At 38.7% G+C, this 26,470-nt stretch overlaps 1 protein-coding gene across 1 annotated transcript; it reads left to right on the plus strand.

Annotated features, from left to right (window-relative positions):
- The first annotated feature begins 4,326 nt into the window (after nucleotides 1–4,326).
- Nucleotides 4,327–26,470, plus strand: LOC120860406 (protein MTO1 homolog, mitochondrial). The gene is made up of 12 exons (XM_040236207.1): nucleotides 4,327–4,653; nucleotides 6,992–7,191; nucleotides 7,293–7,410; nucleotides 12,015–12,304; nucleotides 14,215–14,327; nucleotides 14,426–14,616; nucleotides 14,852–14,982; nucleotides 15,640–15,844; nucleotides 15,925–16,096; nucleotides 20,221–20,339; nucleotides 23,030–23,190; nucleotides 24,761–26,470. Exons 1-12 carry the CDS (start codon nucleotides 4,437–4,439, stop codon nucleotides 24,920–24,922), a joined length of 2,079 nt encoding a protein of 692 aa, XP_040092141.1. The 5' UTR covers nucleotides 4,327–4,436; the 3' UTR covers nucleotides 24,923–26,470.

Below are 26,470 nucleotides of genomic sequence, written 5' to 3' on the forward strand. Positions count from 1 at the left end.
ACAATGAGAAGCCTGTGCACTGCAACTAGAGAGCAGCCCCTGCTGGCCACAAATAAAGGAAGGCCCACACAGCAGCACAGACCACCACAGCCAATAAGCAAATAAATAGTTTAAATAAATAAATATACACCATGTGAAAGGAATGATCAAATTGAAAATGTAGGCCTGTGATTCTCTAATCAAAGGCTCAAGATACTAATTTTAAAATACTTATTAATAAAACAGTACATTGTGTAGCCTTGAAAATGACATAAACCTGTATTCCTTGGCATAGAAAAATGTCCATGATGAACTATTATGTGCAAAAGTAGGTTACAAGGAGAAGGCAATGGCAACCCACTCCAGTACTGTTGCCTGGAAAATCCCATGGACGGAAAAGCCTGGTAGGCTGCAGTCCATGGGGTCGCACATAGTCGAACACAACTGAAGCAACTTAGCAGCAGCAGCACGTAGTTACAAGCATAATGTAGATGGATCCTAAACTGCATATCATGTGTAATTCATAAATGAGATTGTGCTGACATAAAGAAATGATCCTCTTAAATGTAGATTTAATGGAGTTTTAGATATGCCGATGACACCACCCTTATGGCAGAAAGTAAAGAGGAACTAGAAAGCCTCTTGATGAAAATGAAAGAAGAGACTGAAAACGTTGGCTTAAAGCTCACCGTTCAGAAAACGAAGATCATGGCATCTGGTCCCATCACTTCATGGGAAATAGATGGGGAAACAGTGGAAACAGTGTCAGACTTTATTTTTGGGGGCTCCAAAATCACTGCAGATGGTGACTGCAGCCATGAAATTAAAAGACGCTTACTCCTTGGAAGGAAAGTTATGACCAACCTAGATAGTATATTAAAAAGCAGAGACATTACGTTGCCAACAGAGGTCCATCTAGTCAAGGCTATGGTTTTTCCAGTTGTCATGTATGGATATGAAAGTTGGACTGTGAAGAAAGCTGAGCGGTGAAGAATTGATGCTTTTGAGCTGTGGTGTTGGAGAAGACTCTTGAGAGTGAGTTCCTTGGACTGCAAGGAGATGCAACCAGTCCATCCTAGAGGAGATCAGTCCTGGGTGTTCATTGGAAGGACTGATGCTAAAGCTGAAACTCCAGTACTCTGGCCACCTCATGTGAAGAGTTGACTCATTGGAAAAGACTCTGATGCTGGGAGGGATTGAGGGCAGGAGGAGAAGGGGACGACCGAGGATGAGATGGCTGGATGGCATCACCGACTCGATGGACATGAGTTTGGTTGAACTCCGGGAGTTGGTGATGGACGGGGAGGCCTGGCGTGCTGCGATTCATGGGGTCACAAAGAGTTGGACACGACTGAGCGACTGAACTGAACTGACACAATCTCCTTTCTGTGTTGGTGCTTGTATTTAAGACTGTAAATCTCATCAGGTTTTGCACAGTTAATGTCTCTATTACTCTTTAGAAAAGTATCTTTTAAGGTTAATAAAATGTAAAGACTGCACCTGCTATTATGCTGGGTTTCATTCTTACATATTTTCACAGGGAACTTGCTTTAATGAATTTATTTTGAGAAGTTTTAAATCAAATTCTATGTCAGGATTTTACATTAATGTCCAATAGGTGGTTAGATTTGTTCAATGTTAAAATAGGTATTATGGTAACTTCCTCATCAGTTAAATTATTAATTTAAAGTATAACATGTTTTTTATTAAGAGAAACTAACTTACAGAGAAATTTGGCTGAGAATAGACCACTGTTAAGGCCCTTTGTTGTACAGAATGCTGTGCCTTAATAAATCATGATGTTGTAATAGAAAAAAAAAAGTAGGTTACAAAACAGTGTATATAGATCACAGTATGACCATATTTTCATTAAAAGATAATGAAAATACATTTATAATTAAAACTTAATTAAAATCCAGTGCTGGCTATGATGAGATGAAATAATCTTACACTGCCCATGCAACCTGACACAAAGATTTTAGAAAGTTAATTTAGTAGTTATGAAAAATTTAAACATTGAGGAGTCCTTTTACCCAGAATTTTCACTTATAATGAGTCCCATAACTTTTTTTTTAATAGTTTTTATTTAGTTATCTTTGGCTCTGCTGAGTTTTCATTGCTGTGAGGGCTTTTTCTCTAGTTGCGGCAAGTGGGGACTACTCTTAAGTTGCAGTGCACGGGCTTCCAGTAGTTGTGGTGCGTGGGCTTAGTCGCTCTGCAGCAGGTGGGATCCTCTTGGATTAGGCACGGATCAAACTCATGGCCCCTGAATTGGCAGATGGGTTCTTTATCACTACGCCAAGGAAGCCCGAGAATCCCATAACTTTTAAAAGATATATGTACAAAGATGATCATAATATCAAAAAATTAGAAATGTGAACTAAGAGTGCTGCTTGCCGTATCAGTAAACAAAGGATGTTGGAGCCATCAAGCCACCACGTCTGGATGGTGAGCCCTGAGGGAACGCAGGATGGAAACCAGGAATGCCCATCATCTAGCGATCAACTGCTGTAGCCATCCACTCAAAAATACACTATGGTTCATATAAACAACTGACTATATCACTAAAAAGTGAGACAGATTCATATATATTGGCATAGAGATAGTAAAAAAAAAATTGTTTAAAAAAGTAGCAAACTAAAAAACAATATAATCACATGTAATATATTACATGTGCAAAATAATAGTAGCATTAGTATAACTATAAAAAATGAGACACTGGGACCTTCCTGGTGGTCCAGTGGCTAAAACTCCAGGCTCCCAACACAGGGGGCCTGGGTTCGATCCCTGCCAGAGGAACTAGATTCCACGTGCTACAGCTGTGTTCACATGCCACAAATAAGACCTGGTGCAGTCTTTATTTTAATAAATAAAAATTAGAAAGTATTAGCAACAAAATGCTGACAATTATTAGAGATGAAAGTCCGAAGGCCCGATGTAAGTTACAAGTTCCTTAACTCTCAAAGTTTTGTATTTCTGTAAGCTTTAAACTGTGTATGAAAAATAATAATGTAATAAAAATTATGTATTCGATAGATATTAATAATCAGAATAATAAAACGGCCACATGGATCGTTTCACAATCCAACCAGTGAAAATTTTCCTTTCTAAAGAAGGTGTTGGGTTGCACACTACCCTCCTCCCCCCACCGGGTGTGTTTGCACAGCTTCAAAACTGAAGAAACAGCCTGGAGTCAGCACAGAGACATCAATGGTTTAAGGGACAGGGAGTGCTTGCTTGTCTGCAACAAGGTCCTTGAGCGACACCCCACTGCGTACCTTGGAGCGGGGACAGACCACAGCAGCAGAATTCTCTCCCAGTGGAAGGGAGAGGTTAGCAGTTACATGGTGAAGTAACTGGGACATGACCCCCTCAGCAGGCTCAGAAGTCACCAGCTAAGGTCTGGGCCAAGAGTATGTAGGAAAGTCAGTCATGTGAGTAGGGTGTAGGTGAGGTAGACACTGGCTGACTAGGGCATGCACACAGAGCAGGGGATGTACCTGGCCACATAGAGGTTTTAAAACTATCAGTTCCAAACGGCTGGACATTTAACCTTCAACCTTTCAGTTCTTCTAACTAGCCTTCATGAACCTTTCATCCACAAATACATTTGAATGTCTCTGGAATCTATCCCAATCTTCATAAACAGAAGGCAAGGTGATGGCTGCACCACAAATTTCAAAGACTCATATAAAGCCAAACAAAAAACAAAACCCGCTCAGTCGTGTCCAACTCTCTGCGACCCCATGGACTGTAGCCTACCAGGCTCCTCAGTCCATGGGATTTTCCAGGCAGGAGTACTGGAGTGGGTTGCCATTCCCTTCTCCAGGGGATCTTCTCGACCCAGGGATCGAACCTGGGTCTCCAGCATTGTACGCAGACGCTTTACCGTCTGAGCTACCAGGGAAGCCCTATAAAGCAAAGCGACCTAAATTATTGTTTGTAGGCAGTCACCTGGTGATTAGGGCAGCAATTCGCTGAAAAGAACAAAAGATGACTGAGTAGAAGTCTCCCCCGACCCCAAATCCAGAACCATAGGTAATCCAACAGCCTCCTCCGCCAGGCCAGAAACGAGGCGCAGTTCAGTCGCTCAGTCGTGTCCGACTCTGCGACTCCATGAACCGCAGCACGCCAGGCCATCACCAACTCCCGGAGTCCACCCAAACCCATGTCCATTGAGTCGGTGATGCCACCCAACCATCTCATCCTCTGTCTTCCCCTTCTCCAACCACAGGTAATCCAACAACCTCCGCCAATCCACGTGCACCAATCCACGTGCACACCACCGCGCTTCACCAGGAAAGTCGCGCCAAACTGCCAATCAGCGGCGACGCTGGACGTAAACGTGACGCTGTGACATCATAGCAAGATGGCTGCTCCCTGAAGGCTTTCTCTCCTACGTGTTTTCCCCTCGCTAGTGTCAGGATCCGAGTTACAGACTCTACGTTTCTCCAGCAATGTTCTGTATCCGAGGCTGTGGCCGCCGGGTCGCGGCTTCCCTCACCAAACAGCACCTTGCGTCCGTCCGGTTCGGCGGTGACAGCGCAGCGCCCTGGACGCCGCACTTCGACGTAGTGGTCATCGGCGGAGGACACGCAGGGACCGAAGCCGCCGCCGCAGCAGCTCGGTGCGGCTCCCGGACTCTGCTGCTCACGCACCGAGTGGACACCATCGGTGAGTGGCGCGGTGTGAGGCTTGCAGAGAGAGGCACGCTGCCAGGGTCCTCCTCCCCCTCCCAGTACCTTTTCCTCCCGTTACTCTGGTGAGAATCCTACCGAATGTTTTTTAGCTTGGTGTGTGTGTTTCGCAGATCAGGCGGACCCGGGCCAGAACTCTGGTCTCGGCTATTCTGTGGACCACGAATTGGGCTGCTGTTGACAGAAGTAATTAGTTGGAGGAGGATTGGGGGAGAGGCACCTTAAGAAAAGAACAAACTTTTAAGAATACTGGTGATACTTTATTTCAATGTTGTCTTTTGCCCTTTACTAGCTTGTTGCCTCGGTTAAAGAGTGAATCAACGTTATTAGTACTCGTTTATTAAATACCCATTGTGTTTTTCTCGAGATTTTGTGAAACCCTTTTGAAGAACGAGGCTACTTTTTAAATTGTATTTTATATTCATACTGAATGTTTATTCCCCAGTTTTACGGTTAGGATCCGACTGTGCTTTTTGGCACTTCACAAGCAGTGGCTGGACGGCCATAATTTAAAGCAGGACCCCTCTCTGGCATCATCATAGATGCCAGCTAGGGCCAGCTAGGACACTATCTCGGAGAAGGCAATGGCACCCCACTCCACTACTCTTGCCTGGGAAATCCCATGGGCCGAGGAGCCTGGTAGGCTGCAGTCCATGGGGTCTCGAAGAGTCGGACACGACTGAGCGACTTCACTTTCACTTTTCACTTTCATGCATTGGAGAAGGAAATGGCAACCCACTCCAGTGTTCTTGCCTGGAGAATCCCAGGGACGGAGGAGCCTGGTGGGCTGCCGTCTATGGGGTCGCACAGAGTCGGACACGACTGAAGTGACTTAGCAGCAGCAGCAGCAGGACACTGTCTTGTAAATTATGCATGCCTGTGTCTTTCTTTGTGCATTTTGCTTACGAGGGAACAGTAATTGAAATGTTAACTATGCTTTCTGTACTGAAATACTGTTTAGAAATAACCATTCAGTTTATAACTGTGGAGAAATATATACTTTTGTTAACAGCGATTCTTTTGGATAGAGGCTATGTGATTACCCAAGTAAAAAGCAGGTACTGCATTTCAATAATAATTTTAAAAGTTGAATGAACAAAAATTATTATTGAACTAAGATGATCAGATAATAGTATAAGTGGTGTAGTTTTGTCAAGGATAAAGGAATTCCCATCAAAACCTGTATTTATATTTTTATACCAATACAATGTGACCTAAGTTTTCTTTTTAAATAAATGGATTTCAGAGATATTTAATAACTCTTATAAATGAGCTTAATGAATGACAGTTCTATTTAAAATCAGTCTCATTTTTTTAAGGTACTTTGATGTTGTGGAGTATGAAGTATTTCTGCTTGTTCTCAGAAAGATAGCTTTGACTTAGAAGGTTAAACTTCCATAGGAATACAGAATGCAGGAATTGTCCTGTATCAATTCTGTCATATCATCTGCCATAATAAAGTCAGAGGTAGAAAATTTTTTATTTTATTAATAACCTGGGAAATAATACTTTTTGACAAACTTGTTTTCCATTCATGATGAAAGAGAAGTCTTTTAACACCAAACCACTCACTGGCAAGTAGGAACAGGATTCCTTTAGATCAATAAAGATTTATCCCTAAACTAAGTTTAGGTCACACTCCCCAAGCACAAAGCCTCATCAGGAAGAGTATTTACCTAAATAAACAGTGGTTCTATATCAAAGGAAGGAGGAAAATAATCTACGCAGCTGTCATCCCTGTTTTTACTGTAGGGACACTGAGATACAGAATATTAGACAACTTGCCAAGATCACATAGAGCTTATAAGTGGTAAATATAGGAACTGAACCAGAACTCTGCCTTGCTACTAACCCATGCTCATAATGACAGTACTATCCAGCCTCCCTCTGGAGACCATGAAAACTTTCGGAGGCCTAAATGCTGGTCACAGGATCAGCAGATGGCCTTTATGGAAGACATAATTAATTATAACTGTGAACCAGTACAAAGAAATTTCTTAAATTATGTTTGATTTAGGAAGGTTTCATGAGGTAAGGTTTTCAAAATCACATTGTAAAGGAAGAGGCAGTGTAATGAAGTGCTAAAAATATGTACAAGAGAAAGATTCAAAAGAAACGTCCAGCATTGGTTTGTCTTCCAAGATGCCCTGAATAACTCTTGCATCCCACTGGGACTTCACCAGTTTTAGTGTTTGCATCAAGTTTTTTATTTTTAATCACCTGATTCTAGTCACTTGTACAGACATTTCCCTATCAAGCACGCACTATGTGCGAGATGCTCGTATATTTATTTTGTTTATGTCTGTTCTCTTTAGGTCAGATGTCCTGTAATCCTTCCTTTGGTGGCATTGGAAAGGGGCATTTAATGAGGGAAGTCGATGCCTTGGATGGCCTGTGTTCTCGAATCTGTGACCAGTCTGGTATACATTACAAAGTATTAAACCGGCGCAAGGGACCAGCTGTTTGGGGTCTGAGAGCTCAAATTGATAGGAAGCTTTATAAGCGGAACATGCAGGTAAGAACAGGGCATGAAAACAGGAAGGATTGTAGTGATTATTTAACATGCAAGTTATTTTTAACAACAAGTTATTTTCAACTTGCATTCTCTTTTGATAGAAAGAAATCCTCAATACACCGCTGCTTACTGTTCAGGAGGGAGCTGTAGAAGATCTCATCCTTACAGAACCAGAGCCTGAGCACACTGGGAAATACCGTGTCAGTGGCGTTGTTTTGGGTATGTACTGCTTATAGATAATAATAACGGTATCAAACTCCATGTGAAAATTTTATCCTGAGTAGCGTATGGAGATATTTTGCTTATTCTAGGAAATTGTTGTGTTTTCTGTTCAAGTATGAAGGAAACTGTATAGAAAAAAATCCTATTCCTCATTCATTTTCACCATGAAACTCACATTCTGTACCATCTTATTTTGGGACTCTATAGCCTGCATAATTGTGTATTTTCCTCTTGGTATTTCTGTGGTAATTTTTATTTTTCTTCGTTCTGACTTTAAACATTTTAAATTTATATTTTACAAGATTATTTATGGTTTTATTTGAGTTACATGTTAATTTTTAAAATAAAATTGCACATGCACATATTTTTTACAGAAGAATGGAAAAGCAATTTATCTCTGTTTTCTCCCTTTAAAGACTTAACCACTTCAGCTTTTTTAGCCTTCATTGCAAACACTAATTGGGAGATTTGTGTGTGCATAGTTATTTTATGGCTTGACTGACTCTGTACAGTCTAATGATTAGGGATTGAACTGGCTTTTTTGTTGAGGAATTCCCAAACATCTACGTCAGTCCTAAGGAGAAGAATCAGTCTTCTGCCAGAGGACTGGACTGTTAGCTTTCTACTGTTAGCTTTCTAGGAACAAAGTAGTAGAAGGGGCTGCACTGGAGAAATTTATCCTTTTTTTTTTTTTTTAATTGGAGGATAATTGCTTTACAATGTTTTATTGGTTTCTGCCATATAACATCTCAAATCAGCCATAAAAATTTCATCATTTAAAATACACTTATTAACTTATTTCTCCTGTTTAAATTTTATTGTAGACTTATTTTTTAGAATGGGATATACATATTAATTTTTTTACTTAGAAAAAATTGAGTGTATTTGTCTTACACAGTAAGAAGGACATGGGTAGACAATCCACATGAAAGTCCTAGCCATGTCACCAGACACCCGTGCCCCTTCCATTGCCCTGCTCTATCACCTGTGGCTATAGCTTTCATTCCAGTGTTCACAAGACCAAAGTCACATATCCAGGTATCCATTATCATATCAGAAAGAAAAGGAAAAAGAGGGAAAGGCTAAAGACCAAATAAAGACAGAGCAAACAAGGTGCATTTCCTTTCAAACAGGATTTCCACTTTCCTATTAATAGAAGTTTAGCCCAGCATCTTCTTGAAATCCATTGACCAAAACTGCATCCTAATGGCCTTCTATGGCCTCAAATTGGTGTGAAAAGATAAATATTTTTAATTGGTATATTTCACCCAAGGAAAATAAGAGTTATTAGTCAAGAAAGTGTGTCAGTTGGATAAGGAATTACTTATATTGAGAGTGCTATGGTGACATAAATACATCACCTATAATTTACATCCCACATAGACATTGAACATATCTGGTGTTACAAGTAAAAACAATAATCAAATACTGTGGTAGCCATACAATGCAGCAGTCCCACTACTAGGCATATACCCTGAGAAGACGTCATAATTCAAAAAGACACATGTACCCCAATGTTCATTGCATCACTATTTACAATAGCCAGGACACGGAAGCATCCTAGATGTCCATCGACAGATGAATGGAGAAAAAGATTGTGGTACATACACACAATGGAATATTACTCAGCCATAAAAGGAATGAATTTGAGTTGTTTCTAATGAGGTGGATGAACCCAGAGCCTGTTAAACAAGTGAAATAAGTCAGAAAGAGAAAAACAAATATCGTATATTAACACATACATATGGAATATAGAAAAATGATACTGATGGACCTATTTGCAGAGCAGCAATAGAGACACAGACATAGAGAACAGACTTGTGGACCCAGTGGGGGAAGAAGAGGGTGGATGAATTGAGAGAGTAGCATTAAAACGTATAAAAACCAATATAGTATTGTAAAGTAAAGTAAAATTAAAAATAAATAAATCCAAAATGAAAAAAAAAAACATATACAAAACCATGTGTAGAATAGATAGCAAGTGGGAAGTTGCTGTATAGTACAGGGAGCTCAATCCAAGGCTCTGTGACAACCTGGAGGGGTGGAATCGGAGGGAAGGTTCAAGAGGGAGGGGACATATGTGTACGTCTGGCTGATTCATATAGTTGTTCTACGGCAGAAACCAACACAACATTGTAAAGCAGTTATCCTCTAATTAAAAGGAAAAAGGAAAGACAAAATGAAGAAAATCAGAATGATACTGCTCAAACTTTACTGTGAGGAATTTGGTGGAATCAAAGAGTAAAAAGAAAATACATTGACTGGAGGAGGTGCTTTGGAATTAAGACTAGTGTTCAGACTTAGCTTTGAGTTTCAGTTTCTTCATCTACAAAATTGGGAGAGTAATGTATATTTCACCAAATGAGAAAAGTGTGACTTAATGTTGAGGTTGGCATATAGTAAGGATTTAATAGATTATAATATAATACTTAATAATTATAGTGAATTACTTAATAAATAACTGCAACATTAATAATAAAAAAACATGGTAGCTGCAGCCAGCTAATGCCTAAAAAAAATTTTTTTAAGAAAAATTGCCATTTACCACAGGCAATTAAAGCCAGGGGTCTGAAGAAATTTTCAGTTTGCTCTACATTCCACCTGAATTTTTAAAATTCCATATAAGTATATTTATGATGTAGGCATATCTTTTTTATAGAATAGAAAGCCAACTTTCGTAAAGTTCAAGTAGTTTCCCCAAGTCCCACAGCTAGAAAATATCACAGTCAAGAACTCAACCCAGGTATTTAAAAACTTAAATGTTCCTTTTGCGTCATCAACAGTTTAAAGGGGATGAAAGAAGGCAGAGTGAAAAGGTGGTCTGTCTCTCATCTGGTGCTCCAGGCAGCCGGTTTCCTTCCTCAGGAGCATTCCTAGTCACTGGTGTGGTCTTTCTGTCTGTGATTTTATCCTTGACTTCACGCATAGGTATATATATTCCACCCCCACACACAGTAGTAACATATTGTACACACTCTGCTATACTTTATTTAACCACTTAGTCTGTATTTGCTTTGCTTTTTGGGAGCTATGTTTCTTTCCTACAAGTCCATGGCTTTTGTTCTGTGATTACCTTAGTAACTATGATTTTCTGTAATACACTTAATCTTCCCTTTCTTCTGTCAGTGTTTCGTGACTTCCCTATGTTGAACAGTTACTACTTTTATTTTCATTTCCCTTTCTCTCTGCTTCCTTTCCTTTCCAGACTTGATGATTATATTGTTTTTATTAAGGTAGCCCTTTATCCTTTTTAATTATTTTTACTTGTTATTTAAATTAGTATCTTCAAATGCTGTTTCTTGGACGCTGTCTATATTTTATGGACCCAACAATACAATTTTTAATTAACATTTTTTACTGAAGTATAGTTGATTTACAGTGTTTCAGATGTACAGTGAAGTGATATATATATTCTTTTTCAGTCTTCTCCATTATAGCTTATTAATAATCAGTTTTTTATAGCTTATTAATAATCAGTTTTTTATTGTAGTAAAATGTATATAGCATAAAGTTTACCGCTGTAGCCATTTCTAAATATACAGTTCCACACCATCAAGTACCCCCACAATGTTGTGCAGCTGTCACCACTCTCCATTTCTAGAACTTTTGAAATTTAGTTGAAATACTGTACCCATTAACAGTAAGTCTCATTACCCAAAGAATTAACCTACATTTTCTTGTACGGTAGATCCATCTATAGACAAACTTTATATGTGAATTTCAACTTTTTCTCATCTTCAGCCCCCAGCTACATTCCCACAGTTCTCACACTCAGTCCTCCCGTTTCTGCACCGCTGCAGGGCAGAGTACTTTACTGTCATCTGTATGTTCTCTTCAGGTTCTTGAGTTATAGTGTTCTCCCCTCTGCTCAATCAGTTATCACTCTTCCAACCACTTCAAAAAAAAATTTATTTTATGTTAGAGTATAGTTGATTTACAATATTGTGTTAGTTTCAGGTATACAGCAAAACAATTCAGTTAAACGTATATAATGTATATTATCCATTCTTTTTTCAGGTTCTTTTCCACTGTAGGTTATTATAGAATATTGAGTAGAGTTCCTTATGTTATACAGTAGGTCCTTGTTGACTATCTATTTTATTTATTGTGGTGTGTATATGTTAATCCCAAATTCCTAATTTATCTATCCCTCCAACCACTTTCTATCTTTCAAAAATATTTGAAATTTTTTATCTTTTGACAAGTTCTTTCCCATTCTTGTGGTTCTTGTGGTTTCATATCTTTTTTGCTCCTTTATTTTCTTTTGGAATTTTAAGAAGGAGAAGAAATCATGTGAGGTGGGATCTGTTAAATTTAACTAGAAGTCTAAATTTAATTAATTTAAAAAATTAACTGAGACCAGCTATTCAGTGCTGACAAGACTTTAGAAACATGTGTATCTGTGATAATACATTATGCTCTCCATCTCAGCTTTTTTGGATTCTTCAGATTGATAACATATAGCCTTCTTACTGATTTAAAATCTTTTTCAGGTTTCTAAAGACAAATTTTTCTGTAGTTCTCCTACAAAAGCGTAACATTCTAATTTGATCCGTGGTGACAATTAGAGCATGAGTTTTGTTCTCTTTCCTGTCCTTCAGCAGATGGAAGTACAGTGTATGCAGAGAGTGTGGTTCTGACTACTGGGACGTTTCTGAGAGGCATGATTGTAATCGGCTTGGAGATGCATCCAGCAGGACGTTTAGGGGATCAGCCTTCCATAGGGTTGGCTCAGACTCTGGAGAAGTTGGGGTTTGTGGTGGGAAGATTGAAGACTGGGACTCCACCCCGAATTGCCAAAGAATCCGTTAATTTCAGCATTCTAAACAAGCAGACACCAGATAATCCATCCATACCATTCAGCTTTATCAATCAGACAGTGTGGATTAAGGTGAGATAATTTATGAAAATGTGGCTTTAAACAGGGAATATAGACTTTTTTTTTGTATTCATTTTTCATCACTATTAATTAGGGCACAAAAATGTGTTCTTTAGAAGGATTAGCTGATTTGGCTACTTGGGTATTTCCTCATAAATTCTTTTTTCTTTTTAATTGGAGGCTAATTACTTTACAGTACTGTGGTGGGTTTTGCCATACATTCACATGAATCAGCCATGGGTGTACATGTGTTCCCCATCCTGACCCTCCCTCCACCTCCCTCCCCAAATCCCATAAATTCTTAAATTTCATTGCTTTGATAACTTTACCTATTTAAATTTTTTGAAATAATTTCAGAAAAGTTGTAGGACTGTTACTTGCCCTCTCCATATATATAGACATAGATACATATATTTAACATATAGAACAGTAACATACATGTTTATTTTTATTCTTTTTTCTTTTCCCAAAACATTTAAGAGTAAGTTGCAGAGATCATGACCCTTTACCTCTAAATACCTCAGTCTGCATCTCAGCTAAGCCAAAGACATCCTCACATAACCTCAATGCAGTGATGAAATTTGGGGAATTTAACATTGACAGTGCTGTTATCGAAAATAAAATTCATAGTCAGAGTTTTCTGACCACCCCAATACATTTTTTTGTCCCAACGTTCTTTTTCCAACCTAGGATCATATATTCCATTTAATTGTCATTTCTTTTTAATCTGGAATAGTTCCTCAGTCTTAATAGTACTGATACTTTTGAAGATATAGGCTACTTTTACCTGTCCTTGTAATTTAAGAAAAAACCAAGCTCTATATTGTGTGTTTAGAATTAAGGGCTAGTAGTTGACGGTCCTAATTTTTGGTGAGTGTTACCCTGATGAGTGGCTATTTATTTATTTATCTAGCCATGCTGCACAGCTTGTGGGAATTTAGTTCCCCAACCAGGGATTGAATCCATGCCTCCTACAGTGGAAGTGTGAAGTCCTAACCACTAAGCGATCAGGGAATTCCCTCTTTTGACATTCTTATCTTTCCTCAACACTTTGTCTTACTGAGTTTTAAAGTAAGTCTCAGACATCATTTCATCCAGAAGTACCTTGGTACATGTCTTTAACAAATAAGGATTTTGTAAAAATCAACCATAATACTATTAGTGCACATAGCAAAACAAAGTTTCTTAATATCATCTGACACCCAGTGCTCAATTTTCCCTAGTATTAAGTATATATATAATGGAAGTACAGTTGAACTACAATGTTCCAAGTGCATTCCTAGTATTTTATAGTTGTTTTATTTGAACCAAGAACTAAATGAGGTTCATACATTACATATCTTATAATAGTTCCTCTCTTTTTTACATCTGTGTGCTGTGCTGTGCTGTGCTTAGTCGCTCAGTTGTGTCTAACTCTTTGCAACCCCATGGACTGTAGCCTGCCAAGCTCCTCTGTCCATGGGGCTTCTCCTGGCAAGAATACTGGAGTGAGTTTTCCATGCCCTCCTCCAGATTTTCCCGACCCAGGAATCGAACCAGGGTCTCCTGCACTGCAGGTGGATTCTTTACTACCTGAGCTACCAGGGGAGCCTCTTTTACATCTACATGGGGAAGAAACTCAGACATTTCTGGAATTTCCTACATTCTAGATTTGTAGATTTGTCTGATTTCACTGTTCTGGTGCCTTAAACATGTTCCTACATCATCAATATTTCTTGTGAACTATTGATCTGGAGGCTTGTGTAAATTTAGGTTCATCTTTTGGGTTGTTTTTAACAAGCATATTTCACCATTAGTATTTGGCTTTGTGCATAGATTTGATGTCTGTACAAGTAAGTTTATATCATGTATGGAATTTATTTGAATTAGAGGCAAACTAATAGAGAAGCGAAACAGTGTTGTGACGAGTTCCCATGTTTTAGCCAGAAGATCAGCTGCCATGTTACTTGACTCACACTAACCCTCGAGTGGATGAGATTGTCCTTGAGAACCTTCACCTTAACTGTCACGTTAAGGAAACTACAAGAGGACCCCGGTAAGGACAAAATACCAGTGCTTAATTACAGTAAGGAATAATGTCAACCCTCTTTTATTTGTTTCATTACATTTTTAAATTCCAATGTCCTGTTCTAGATACTGTCCCTCCATTGAATCAAAGGTCTTGCGTTTTCCAAACCGTGTACATCAAGTTTGGTTGGAACCTGAAGGAATGGATTCTGACCTCATCTACCCCCAAGGGTTATCTGTGACACTGCCAGCTGAATTACAGGAGAAGATGATCACATGCATCAGAGGCTTGGAGAACGCTAAAATGATTCAGCCAGGTAAAGAGACTGCCAGCTGCCCTTTGGTCTGAGCTCAGCATTGCTTAGCAGACAGCGGAAAATTGAAGCTACAGTCATGGTGCTTAGAGCCCCAGAAGACAAAACCCAGCATCTGCACGTTTGTTAATAAAATAGTCTTCACATTTGAAGAGCATTTAATGATAATCTTTGCATCTCCGCCTTGAGGCAAACCCAGCCCTGTTTTTGCTTTTTGTACCATCTGTTCTTTGGCCAGGTTACGGTGTTCAGTATGATTACATGGACCCCCGCCAGATCTCTCCTTCTCTCGAGACTCATTTGGTGCAGCGGCTCTTCTTTGCTGGACAGATAAATGGCACTACTGGTTACGAGGAAGCTGCAGCTCAAGTAAGAAGTGGTTCAAATGTTACTATAAACAGAAAAGGACTATTTAACTGGTGTTCCTCCTCTTGACATCTGTCATGATTGCTATATAGGGCTTAGATACAACTCATAACTGTAATAGAAAACTGACTTCTATTTCAGGACATATGGGGGTGGCTTCTGTATACAACAGGATTTTTAAAACACTGTCTTTGTTGCTCTTTTCTGAGCTCCTAGATCCAGTTGCATATTTTGATTAGATTTTTGTATTGCTTCTGAAATTTAAAAAAAGAAAATTTAGTTCTTTTAACCTAACCTAACTTTATTGAAAATTACCCTGTTGTTACTCCTTTTTAAACAGAAAGCTATGTTATTTTTAGTTGGAAGTGAGAAAAGGCTAAAAAAGTCTTACAAGTGGATTTTTTTTTTTTTTTTAAGATTAGCCACCTGGTTTATCAAGAATATTAGATATTTTTGAAAGCAATGAATTACAGCATTCTAAAGTGGTACATTACCCATATTCTGTTTGTAAATGTGAACCACATTTTCTGTCTGTGTTGTGTCCCTTCTGGGCAGGCCTGCTTCCTTACTGCCTGAACCATTTTTTCCAGGTAGTGTCTGAATAGGATAGCTCTTGGTTCAGTTCATAATGGCCTTTTAAACATTTCAGTCCTCTTGCAGGGCGTGATAGCTGGAATCAATGCAAGTCTTCGGGTCAGACACAAGCCTCCTTTTGTCATTAGCCGAACAGAAGGTTACATAGGAGTCTTGATTGATGACCTCACCACACTGGGCACCAACGAACCATACCGCATGTTTACCAGCCGAGCCGAGTTCCGTTTGTCACTGCGTCCTGATAACGCCGACAGCAGGCTCACATTCCGAGGTAACTTACACTGAGTCCTGCAACCAGACTTTCTCTCCTTTAAGACCTCTTTCATTATAATCTCCCCCTCCCCCTTCTAGGGTACAAGGAAGCTGGTTGTGTGTCCCAACAACGATATGAAAGAGCTTCTTGGATGAAGTCGTCTTTAGAAGAAGGCATTTCTGTGCTAAAGTCCATTGAGTTTTTAAGTACTAAATGGAAAAACTTAATTCCAGAGTCTTCTATAAGTAGTGGTAAAAGTCTGCCTCTCAGGTATGCATTTTTTGTATAAACTTACTTTTTATAGAAAAATGGAGTCATCTCAGATACTACCAATAGATTCCCTAGCTACACGTTTTAAATGAATGCACCTCTTATGTTTGCTTCTTTTCAAAATTCTTTAGAGATAATTTAATCTCCTTACTCACGAATGACAATATACATGATTCTAAATTATTTTTTATTTCTCTGTGGCTCCCATTGAGTTCTGCCTTTCCTAAGATCTAGAGGGCATAAACCAAGAAATAGCATAATCTGCTTTCTTTTTTATGCATTGAACAGTTGGAATGGTCTCATCTTGCCTGTGAACCATAGCAGGGATACTTTGATTAAGCAGTGTTATCAATTCTTACAGAGTCCCTTGCTACATTTTAGGAGTTTTTTTGTCCTTGTTTTTACCATTCTGGTTGTATGGACTCTAAAGGACATTAATAGAGAGCTTTTATGATTCAGAGATACATTTCTGAAAACCTCATGTAATTCAAAATTTACATCAGTCACCACTGATTTTTCCCATTTAAAAAATGTAAGCTAATGCGGAGAGGGGGATTGGAGGGTGGGTTTTAGAAGGTATAAATCTACAATCATTGTGTCTTAGAAGCACACATGCTGACTTGATCTTGCTGCTATGTCTCCAGTATGTTTTTTGTTGATAGTTTTCTTTTTCTCAGTCCTTGTTTTGCTTGTGAGGAAATTTGTAGACTTAACGGTATATTCATTTTAATGCCACTTTTTATCATCCCCAATCTCTCTAACTGCTTTCTTTTTAACTAACAGCCAGGCATAACATGTCTTTGACTTTCATCTCATCACAGTGTTTTTTGTTTACAGTTTGTATTCCCAAATTTTCATTTTCATGAGAATTTCCCAAAGCACTGGCACCACTGATAGAGGATAGTAAGCAGGTTTTTAATTATAGTAACAGTAAATAATCAGCTTCCCAGGTGGCGCTAGTGGTACAGAACCCACCTGCCAATGCAGGAGACCTAAGAGATGTGGGTTCAATCCCTAGGTCAGGAAAATTCCCTGGAGAAGGACATGGCAACCCATTTCAGTATTCTTACCTGGAGAATCCCATGGATAGAGGAGCCTGGCAGGCTACAGTCCATAGGATAGTAAAGAGTCAGACATGACATGATAGTAAAGAGTCAGACAGAAGTGACTTAGCAACAATAAATAATAAAGAATCTGCATGATTGTCACCTAAACCAGGGGGTCTCATTCACAGGAAAAATAGCTTGGTTCACAGATAAGGGTGGCAGATTCGTTTACCAGTTAAGTGGTACTGGGAGATGGTAGTAGTATAAGCATAGTTTTGTATTTCACTCTGTTGTCCAGCTATTTGTTTAAATTTAAGAGTTTATTATTATTTCAAACTTTGCAGAAGAATTTATAGCATTATGCTTAACATAGGTCAAATATTACACTATGTTAGATTTTATATAATTAGAATTTGCATTCGATGTGACTCATGTGGATTGAGGTCATAGTGAGAGCAAGGGAAGTGATTGTTTTCAACACTGCTTAGAATGCTAATTGATGAATAAAAATACGAAAAAGGAGGGGGCTGTCAGTTATATTTTTACCTAATCCCAAGAGTACCCATTTTGTAAAGGTAACCTTTTTTTAAACAGTAATCTGATCAAATGCTTTTCTTGTTAATTCAGGTGTCTTTCCTTTCAGAAGGCCTCATCCTCCTGTTTGATTTTGGTAGAATATTTATAATCTAGTGTTGAGCCTCCCTGAAAGAACTCACTTGATCAATTCCTAGACATATAAAGCTAGAAAGATAGAAAATTGGTCCGAGGACATGTATTGTGTCTGCCGCACACACAGCAAGCTGTGCGCCAGGCGCTGAGAAGTGGGACTAGACTTTGAGCTACCGTTTGACAGAAGAGATCCACAGAGATGCGCGCACACATTTCCTGTCAGGGCCATAGGGAGACCCACGGATGCGCCAGGTAGTGCAGAAACTGTCTCTTGTGTTCTGCAGAAGTGTGCTAATTTGTCCTTCAGTGGCAGCCCTCTGTACTCTGACGCTTAGGCTTCATTCAAAGCTGGTCTTGAAGTTTGGACCTGCAAATAGTTCCAAGCCTTCTAAACAAATTGTTTAAAAGCCTTTTAAAAGATGTATTTATTTTGGCTGCTCTGGGTCTTCACTGCTGCCTGTGGGCTTTCTCTAGTTGCAGCAAGCGGGAGCTGCTCTTCACTGCAGAACTGGGGCTTCTCATTGCAGCGGCTTCTCCTGTCGACGAGCACAGGCTTCAGTAGTCACAGCTGGTAGGCTCCAGAGTGCTGGGTCAGTAGTTGTGGCACATGGGCTTAGTTGCCCCATGGCCTGTGGGATCTTCCCAAACCAGGGATCAAACCCACGTCCCCTACATTAACAGGCAGATTCTTAACTTCAACACTGGACCACCAGGGAACCCTAAAACCTTCTTAAAAGTTAAATGGTCATGGGCTTTTCTTTGAGGTCACCATCCTCTAAGATTGCTCTCTTTTTGGTTAGTCAGTAGGAGGTATTTTCCTGTATGTTCTATAATTCTTTTATTTTATTTTTGGCCACCCTGGGTTTTCGTTGCTACATGCAGGCTTTCTCTAGTTGTGACTGGTACGGGCTGTTCTCAGGTTGCAGAGCATGGGCTTCATGTTGTGATGGCTTCTCATGTCTCAGAGCACCAGTTCCAAGGCGAGTGAGCTCTGTAGTTCTGGCACACAGGCTCAGTTGCCCCATAGCATGTGGGATATCCCCAGACCAGGGATTGAACCCATGTTCCCTGCATTGGCAAGCGATTCCTAACCACTGAGCCACCAGGGAAGTCTTGTTCTATAATTTCTGAAAGGACAACCCCTTTTGGAGTTTAGGGTTAGGTTTCATTATATCAATAGCTTATCTGATGAGACTTCTGAAATTAATTGACATAATTCATCTTGTGAAGCACAACAAAGTTGACAGCTCCTTGTGCAAAGAGGTGTCTGGCCTTTCCTAGACTGTCTGAGATGAGACAGGCCTCTGCAGAGAGTGTGACACATGACTGTGGTGATAGAATGAGCTGTAAAAAAAAAAAGAAAAGAAAAAAACACATCTGGGAGGCCTGAAGGGACTTGGGACCCTGGGATGGGCAGATTTGACTTTCTTTTGACTTGATAAATTAATTGGTTTAATTGATTTGGGGTGGACAAAGTTGATCAAAAAAGCAATCTATTGAAAGAGGGAAAGGGCAAAGTAAATAAAAATAAAATTAAGGCAGTAAATGTAGTGTAGGGAAAGTGTACAGATCAGTGAAACCTTGTGAGAACCAAGCAAAATGAGAAGGAAACTGCAGGGTATTTTCCAGTCTTGGAATAAGCAGATCTCCTTTAGTTGGATCTGAGCATGCGTGTAGAAGGATGACGCATTCACAGGACGTGGGCTTAACGTGACTTAGATGTAAATTCTTAGGGAGTTCAATCACACCCTTGTTTTCAGAGGATATTCTGTCCTAATAGGAAAGCTCCAGAGGACAAATGGATTGTTGCAGTACCACTTTACCAACTATTTACCCATCTTGATAAAGGAAAGGAGTTGAGAATCACATGCTCTCTTTCAAAAAACTGCAGAGGAAGGAACACTTCCAGACTCATTCTGCGAAGCCACTATCACCCAGATAACAAAAGCAGACCACGACATCACAAAAAAAGAAAATTACAGGCCAATATTACTGATAAACATAGATGCAAAAATCAACAAAATTCTAACAGAATTCAGCAACACATTAAAAAGATCATACACCATGATCAAGTCGGGTTTATCCCAGGGATGCAAGGATTCTTCAATATACGCAAATCAATCAATGTGATACACCATATCGACAAATTGAAATATAAACACCATGTGATAATCTGAGCAGATGCAGAAACGCTTTCGACAGAATTCAGCCTGAGAATCACATGCTGATCTTCTGGAGGTCTCACTGTGTCGCAGATGCTGCTGTGTTTGCTCAGTATACTTGGGGAAAATTAGAAATATATTGATATCATTTATTCTGAGATTTGGTATTACTTTCAAGGAATTTTGTTCTTAATCTGCCTGATATAATAAGGACCCTTGTGTTAATGAAGCTTTTCTGTGTTTGTAGAGCTCTTGATGTTCTGAAGTATGAGGAAGTTGACATGGAGTTGTTGGCCAGGGCTGTTCCAGAGCCCTTGAAGAAGTACACCCAATGTAGAGAGCTGGCCGAAAGACTGAAAATAGAAGGTAGAAAATTTTTTACTTAGAATGTCTGTATGCTGTCTTCTTCATTTGTGCAAATAATGAATGAATTGCAGATACACAGAGAGCTCTGTGTCAAGAGGAGCCATTATTACCGTAAGACCAGCATCGTCTTAGGCTCTGACCACTCAGAGTAGGTTTCCCAGGTAGCATTGTAACACATCGGAATGTGTTAGGAATGCACAATCTCAAGCTCCACCCCAGACCCACTAAGTGAGCATTTGCATTTTAACAAGATTCCCTAGGTGATCTGTGTGTATATTTCATGTTGGGAAGTGCCACTGTAGAGCTCTCCTTTTTAAAAAAAAAAAACCTTTTCTCCTTTTGAACTTCTTCTTTTAATGTTTTCTGCACTTAAATGTTCTAATAATGAGGAAAATAATGCTGTCTTTGGCTTTGATGATATGTTATAATACTCTTCCATTAACAAAGACTTATTTTGTATCAGGCAAAAAAGTTCAGAGTCTGCTCCTGTATGTTCTAACATTTGGCGTGTTCTCACACTCTTAGTCAATATATTGACCATCAAAGTCACATGTGACTTTTGGAGTTGTACTGCAATTCTTAACTTTTTCTTTATAAAAAAAAATATTTCAGGACTTCCCTGGTGATTAAGACTCCATACTCCAAATGCAGGGGGCACAGGTTTGATCCTCAGTCAGGGAAGATCCCGCATGCCAAAAAGAAAATTCAAACAGAAATACTGATAATAGCATTAACTTCTGCATTGTAATAGAAGATTTTTTTTTCCTCTTCTGGAAAATTGTGTGCAGAAAAAGTCAGGAAACAGAATGAGATGGGAGAGAAGGGTAGGAAAAGCACGATAAAAGGTGGACTGTTCAATCAGGAAAGGCCTTCAGGCTCCTTGGGGACCGGCAAAGGTGGTAACAATGCTGCAGTCCTTCTAGCAGTAACATTTTCTTTCAGTTCCAGAAAGGTCTGTCACCCTGCTATGCTTTGACTGCTTATATAGAATGACCCAAGTTCTACCTATCATTCTTCCAAATGAACATGCCCTGGTCATTTGCTAATGTGTAAGAAGTGTTGTTAACCTTATATCTCAACGTCATGATCTCTCTATTGAGTAAAAGTTACTTTATTGAACATTTAGGCTGTTAGCATCTGGGAAAAGGTGATTAAACTCTGTATTTTAAACTTGGTTTGCCGTTTTACTGTGTCCAATAAATGGTCCAAAATAATTATCTTCAACTTGTTTATAGGAAACCCTGACTTCAGCCATGGAGTAATTACTATTTTGCCTTGTTCTTTAAGACTGGCATATATAAAGACTCTAACTAATACCCACGGCTTAAAAGAAACCACACTAGGTTAAAATATAGCATATATCAGTAGTTTTCAAATCACTACCTAGATCCTCCACTAGATAAGTTTTTTCTTTCTTTTTTTTTAATGTGGACCATTTAAAAAATCTGTTGAATTTATTACAACATTGCTTCTGTTTTATGTTTTGGGTTTTTTGGCCCTGAGGCCTGTGTAATCTTAGCTCCCTGACCAGGGATCAAACCTGCACCCCTTGAATTGGAAGGTGAAGTCTTAACCACTGGACTGCCAGGGAAGTCCTTAGACAAATTTCTTGAAGGAAGAAATCGGTTTCAGAGTTTTGCTATACATATTTGGAAAATTAAATATATCTTTAACATATACATTATTTATATTCTGTGATCCTGTAGTCTATTCCTGAGTCATAAAATTTCATTACAGTTTGTCATGCTGATGTGTTATATTAATCCCTTTATGTGAATTATTTCATTTGATACTTAAAAAGTGTCATGTAAAGGCTAGCTACTAGCATTATGTCTTAATTTACAGATAGTTATAACTTGCCCAGGGTCACACAGTTGGGGAGTGGCAGAACTGGGCTTTGAACCTAGTATATCTGTCTACAAGGCCTGTGTACCTCACAGCTCTCCTTTGTTGTCAAAAAGACCATCATAAGTCTCTGGGTCAGCCCGTAACATTTCTAGATAAGGTGCCTGAGGCCCAGAAGTATCATGACGTGTTCATTGTCAGAGGGTAATTTATTGGTGGAGCCAGGCTCAGAGCTGAGACTTTCTGGCTACCAGCCAAGTGATAGAAGCAGAAGCTTCCAGAACCTCTAGGGAAGACTTGCTTTTCTTAAACAGGACAGAATGAAGGTCTTGGATTTATTTTTCTAAGAATGGAATGCTTTAATTACAAAATAATTGCTGAATTGTCTAACTTCACTCTGAATAAAACTTCAGTTAATTTATTTAAATTATGTTATCATCCAAGAATATATCCTTTTAACAATTATAGCTTTATTTGAAAACCAACTTCTTGGAGAAACACCTAATCTTTAGAACTTCAAACCTATAGCCTGTCGAAGAAAGTGTTCCACCAAAATTTGCATTGAGAAAGAAAGCAATTTTTTTTTTTACTTAAAATTTTCTAGATTTTTTAAATGAGAAGGACATGGAATAAACTGCCAGACAGAATATTGTAGTTAATACACAAGATACTCCCTCTCTTTATTTTAATCTCAGTCTCCTCTTCTGCTAAAGGGAACACCTACCCCATCTGTCGTGGTACTGAGATCATATATGCAAAAGCTCTCTGTAAATTGTAAAAAGCTAGAAACATGTAGGTTGTTAATGTTATCTGAGTATCACAACATAATTAATTTTGTTCACCAGCCACTTATGAATCAGTACTGTTCCATCAGCAACAAGAAATAAAGGAAGTTCAGAGAGATGAAGCTCTCCAACTACCAAAGGATCTAGATTATTTGACTCTCAAGGATATATCTTTGTCCTATGAAGTTCGAGAGAAGCTCCATTTCAGTCGCCCACAGACGGTAAGAAAACAGGCAGTGGACAGGAACAGATCATAAAGAGCCAATGCTTTAATTTTTAAAAGCTGGATTTATAGTGGCCATATAACTAATGTTTGTCATCATAAAAAGTTTAACCTCTTATTTTCATATTCTTTTTATATGACAGGTGTCATTATATTTTTTATGAGAGAGAAAAAAGCTTAGTCTAAATATGTATCTGGAAGTCAAGAATTTGGTTGATTATAATTATCCAACTATGTGCACGCTTGTTTATATGCATGACTTAAACTACCTTAGGTTAAAATAGAATACATGTCAGTGGTTTTCAGATCACTGCTTGGATCCCTCCAAGGAGTTCCATAGTGTTGCCTTGGGAGCCAGTAGGAGGAAGTAGAGAGCCAGAGAGGCCCCCACCCATGATCCTATGTGTGTCTGTGTGTGGTTTGCATTTGCATGAGTACATGGGCACCACGCTGTACACATCTGTTAAAAACTTGGCAGCATACAGTAATGAATTTGTAATAACAAATATTGAAAGACTTGTAGGCTGTATTTATTGATTCTGAGATACATTTTTAACATCTCTGAGTTGTAGCTTAAAAATTGATGGTGTATCATAGTTTAATGGGCATTGTGTTGTGTTTTTTTTTAATTTTTTTCAGTGGATCATAAAATAAAGGGGCACTTAACAAAACCATGGCCTGCAAAAAATTTTGAAAAGATTTTTTTAAGAGGAGTGATTTCATCAACTAATATGGTATTCTTAGTCATAGTCATCATGGAAAGCAGCAGAGAGGCCTTAAGTTTTATAGCTGTATCTTACTCAGTTGGGGTTATGTTTTTGTGGATAGTCATAGGCTGCACTGCCCAGTATGATAGCCGCTAACCAAGTGCAACCATTTAGAGTAATTAAAATGAAATAAAGTTAAAAATTCAACTCCTCAGTCATATTAGCCACATTTCAGATGCTCAGTAGCTACAAAAGGCTATTGGCTGTCATACTGGACAGTTATCATATTTTTACACAGCCAGTGTTATAGAAATTTTCCATTATCACAGAAAAGTTCAATTGCATTGTATTGGTCATCAGAGTTCACCTCTTAACCAAAATTCTGAAATACCAAAAGCTCTGGCAAAAGTTTGCTACAGAGTCATTTGGTGGCAAAACAGACGTGAACTGATATGAGGTCTCTATACCATGTGGAGTGAATAAGTCATACATTTCACTGCAAAAATATACCATAGAAATATCACTGAGATTAGTCATAGGGTGCTGACCAGCACACTGCTAGTGATGTTAGTTTAGTTTAACAAAAAGAAAAGGTTAGGTACTCTAACATCTGTTAGTTACATCATCTTAGACAAGTCATTTTAATGTCTCCGAGTCTCGGTTTCCCCTGTTTTTAAAGTGAAGATATTAATTATAACCACATTTCTCTTACCTGCTTTTAAAGTTATTTTGACAATATATTAAGATAAAGTTTTGAAAATATTTTATAAACTGTAACATACAGTCATTATCAAGAGGAAAATAAATTTGCTTATAACTGACATAGCTCATTTATGTTTCTCTTGTGGTTTTAATTCCTAGATTGGGGCTGCCAGTCGTATACCTGGAGTGACAGCTGCTGCCATCGTCAACCTGCTCAGATTTGTGAAGACCACTCAGCAAAGACAGGCAGCTATGAATAGAGTTCCCAAAATTGATCAACAATTACGTGATACAGACAGACTTGAAGAGAGTCAGTTATAGCTTTCTATTGATAGAAGAGTTAATCTGAACAAGAGTGTAGCCAGATAAGAAGTATTTATATTTAGCACCTGTTAAAATAACTTTTTTTTAAATAAAGTTATTTTAACAGGTGCTAAATATAAATACTTCTTATCTCCTGTCTACACTCTTATTACGTTTTGTGGCTTTGTCATTAATTTATAAATAGGTTATAATTCTGCTTTTTCGTATATCTGAAAAAATAGTTATAAAGTCTATTTATATTCTTTGTTTCAGGTATTCTAATACAGTATACCTATTAATATAAGTTTGGGCAGTGTTCATCAAAGAGAAATACAGTGGAACTAAAACAGAACCTGAAAAAAAAAATTCTCAGCTTGCGAATTTGCCTACTCATAAGGACTAATTTACTGGGAATTCCCTGGTGGTCCAGTGGTTAGAACTCCGCACTTCTACTGCAGGGGACCCAGGTTGGAACCATGGTCAGGGAACTAAGATCTGCATGGCGTGGCCAAAAATAAATAATAAGAACTTTGTCCATAAAAGGTACCAAATTAAAAGTCTTATCTTTCAATTAGTTTTGAAAGTTGGCAGGCTTCTGCTTGGTTGTGTTATTTCAAAGCCCTCAAATTCTTAAGGCTAAAAATTTGAAACTGTACAAAATCATCCAGAATCATTCAGCTAATTTCCAGTGCTAGGCTGTAGCATGGTGACTAAAGTTCCCCTATTGAAAGTCAGAATTGACAGAAAAATCTGAATGGCGCTGGTACTCTCCAGTACTTGTGATATATGGTTACAGGGGTTGGGGGTGGTAACCAGCCGGGTCTTTGGCTAACTCCTCAGACACCTTGACCTTTCTTCACTGACTAGAGGATGAATGTAGCCAAGTGGACAAGAGGACCCTACTTATCCTTGGAAATGCCAACTCAGACCTTTCCTGTCAGTCCAGGGAGAAGCTCCCATGTCAGCCTCAAGCCAAAGCAGGTATCTCAGACAGTTCTAAGCGCCCTGAAATCACTTTGGTTACAGATCTGTGTGTTAAGCCTGATTATGGGTGTGGGGCAAATATCTTCTTGTTATAATCATATATAGCCCCTTGGACGTAGCTCGGTTTCCATGAGTTTCATCTAATTTTGCCTTTCCATAACACAGTCCAGGATCAGTAGCAAGTAAAAAGCATTGGGTTAGCCAAAAAGTTTGTTCAGAAGATGTTACAGAACAGCCAGAGTGAACTTTTTGGCCAACCCAATATGTGTAATGCTGGATGTTTTAGCAATGATGAATTCTTTTTGATACTTGATGTAGTAATTTCAGTAAGTGGTAACTTTTAGTTATTATGGCCATTCCTAGGCAGAATTCTTACCACAGAGGCATATTGAGTACACTTCTGTATGGTGTTTGTTAAAAGAGGATATTTTGTACTACTGTTTATCACTAGAGGGGAACCATTGATTGTAAACTTTTCTTTTTCTGGCTAATTGCAGGAGTAAAAGCAGTGAGTAGGGTGCTTATTGAATGGACTATAGCAAAAATTTATTTTGAGGAAATAAAAAATTCCTAAATGCTTTG

Source organism: Oryx dammah, unplaced genomic scaffold (genome assembly GCF_014754425.2).
Source record: "Oryx dammah isolate SB20612 unplaced genomic scaffold, SCBI_Odam_1.1 HiC_scaffold_11072, whole genome shotgun sequence".
NCBI lineage: Eukaryota > Metazoa > Chordata > Mammalia > Artiodactyla > Bovidae > Oryx > Oryx dammah.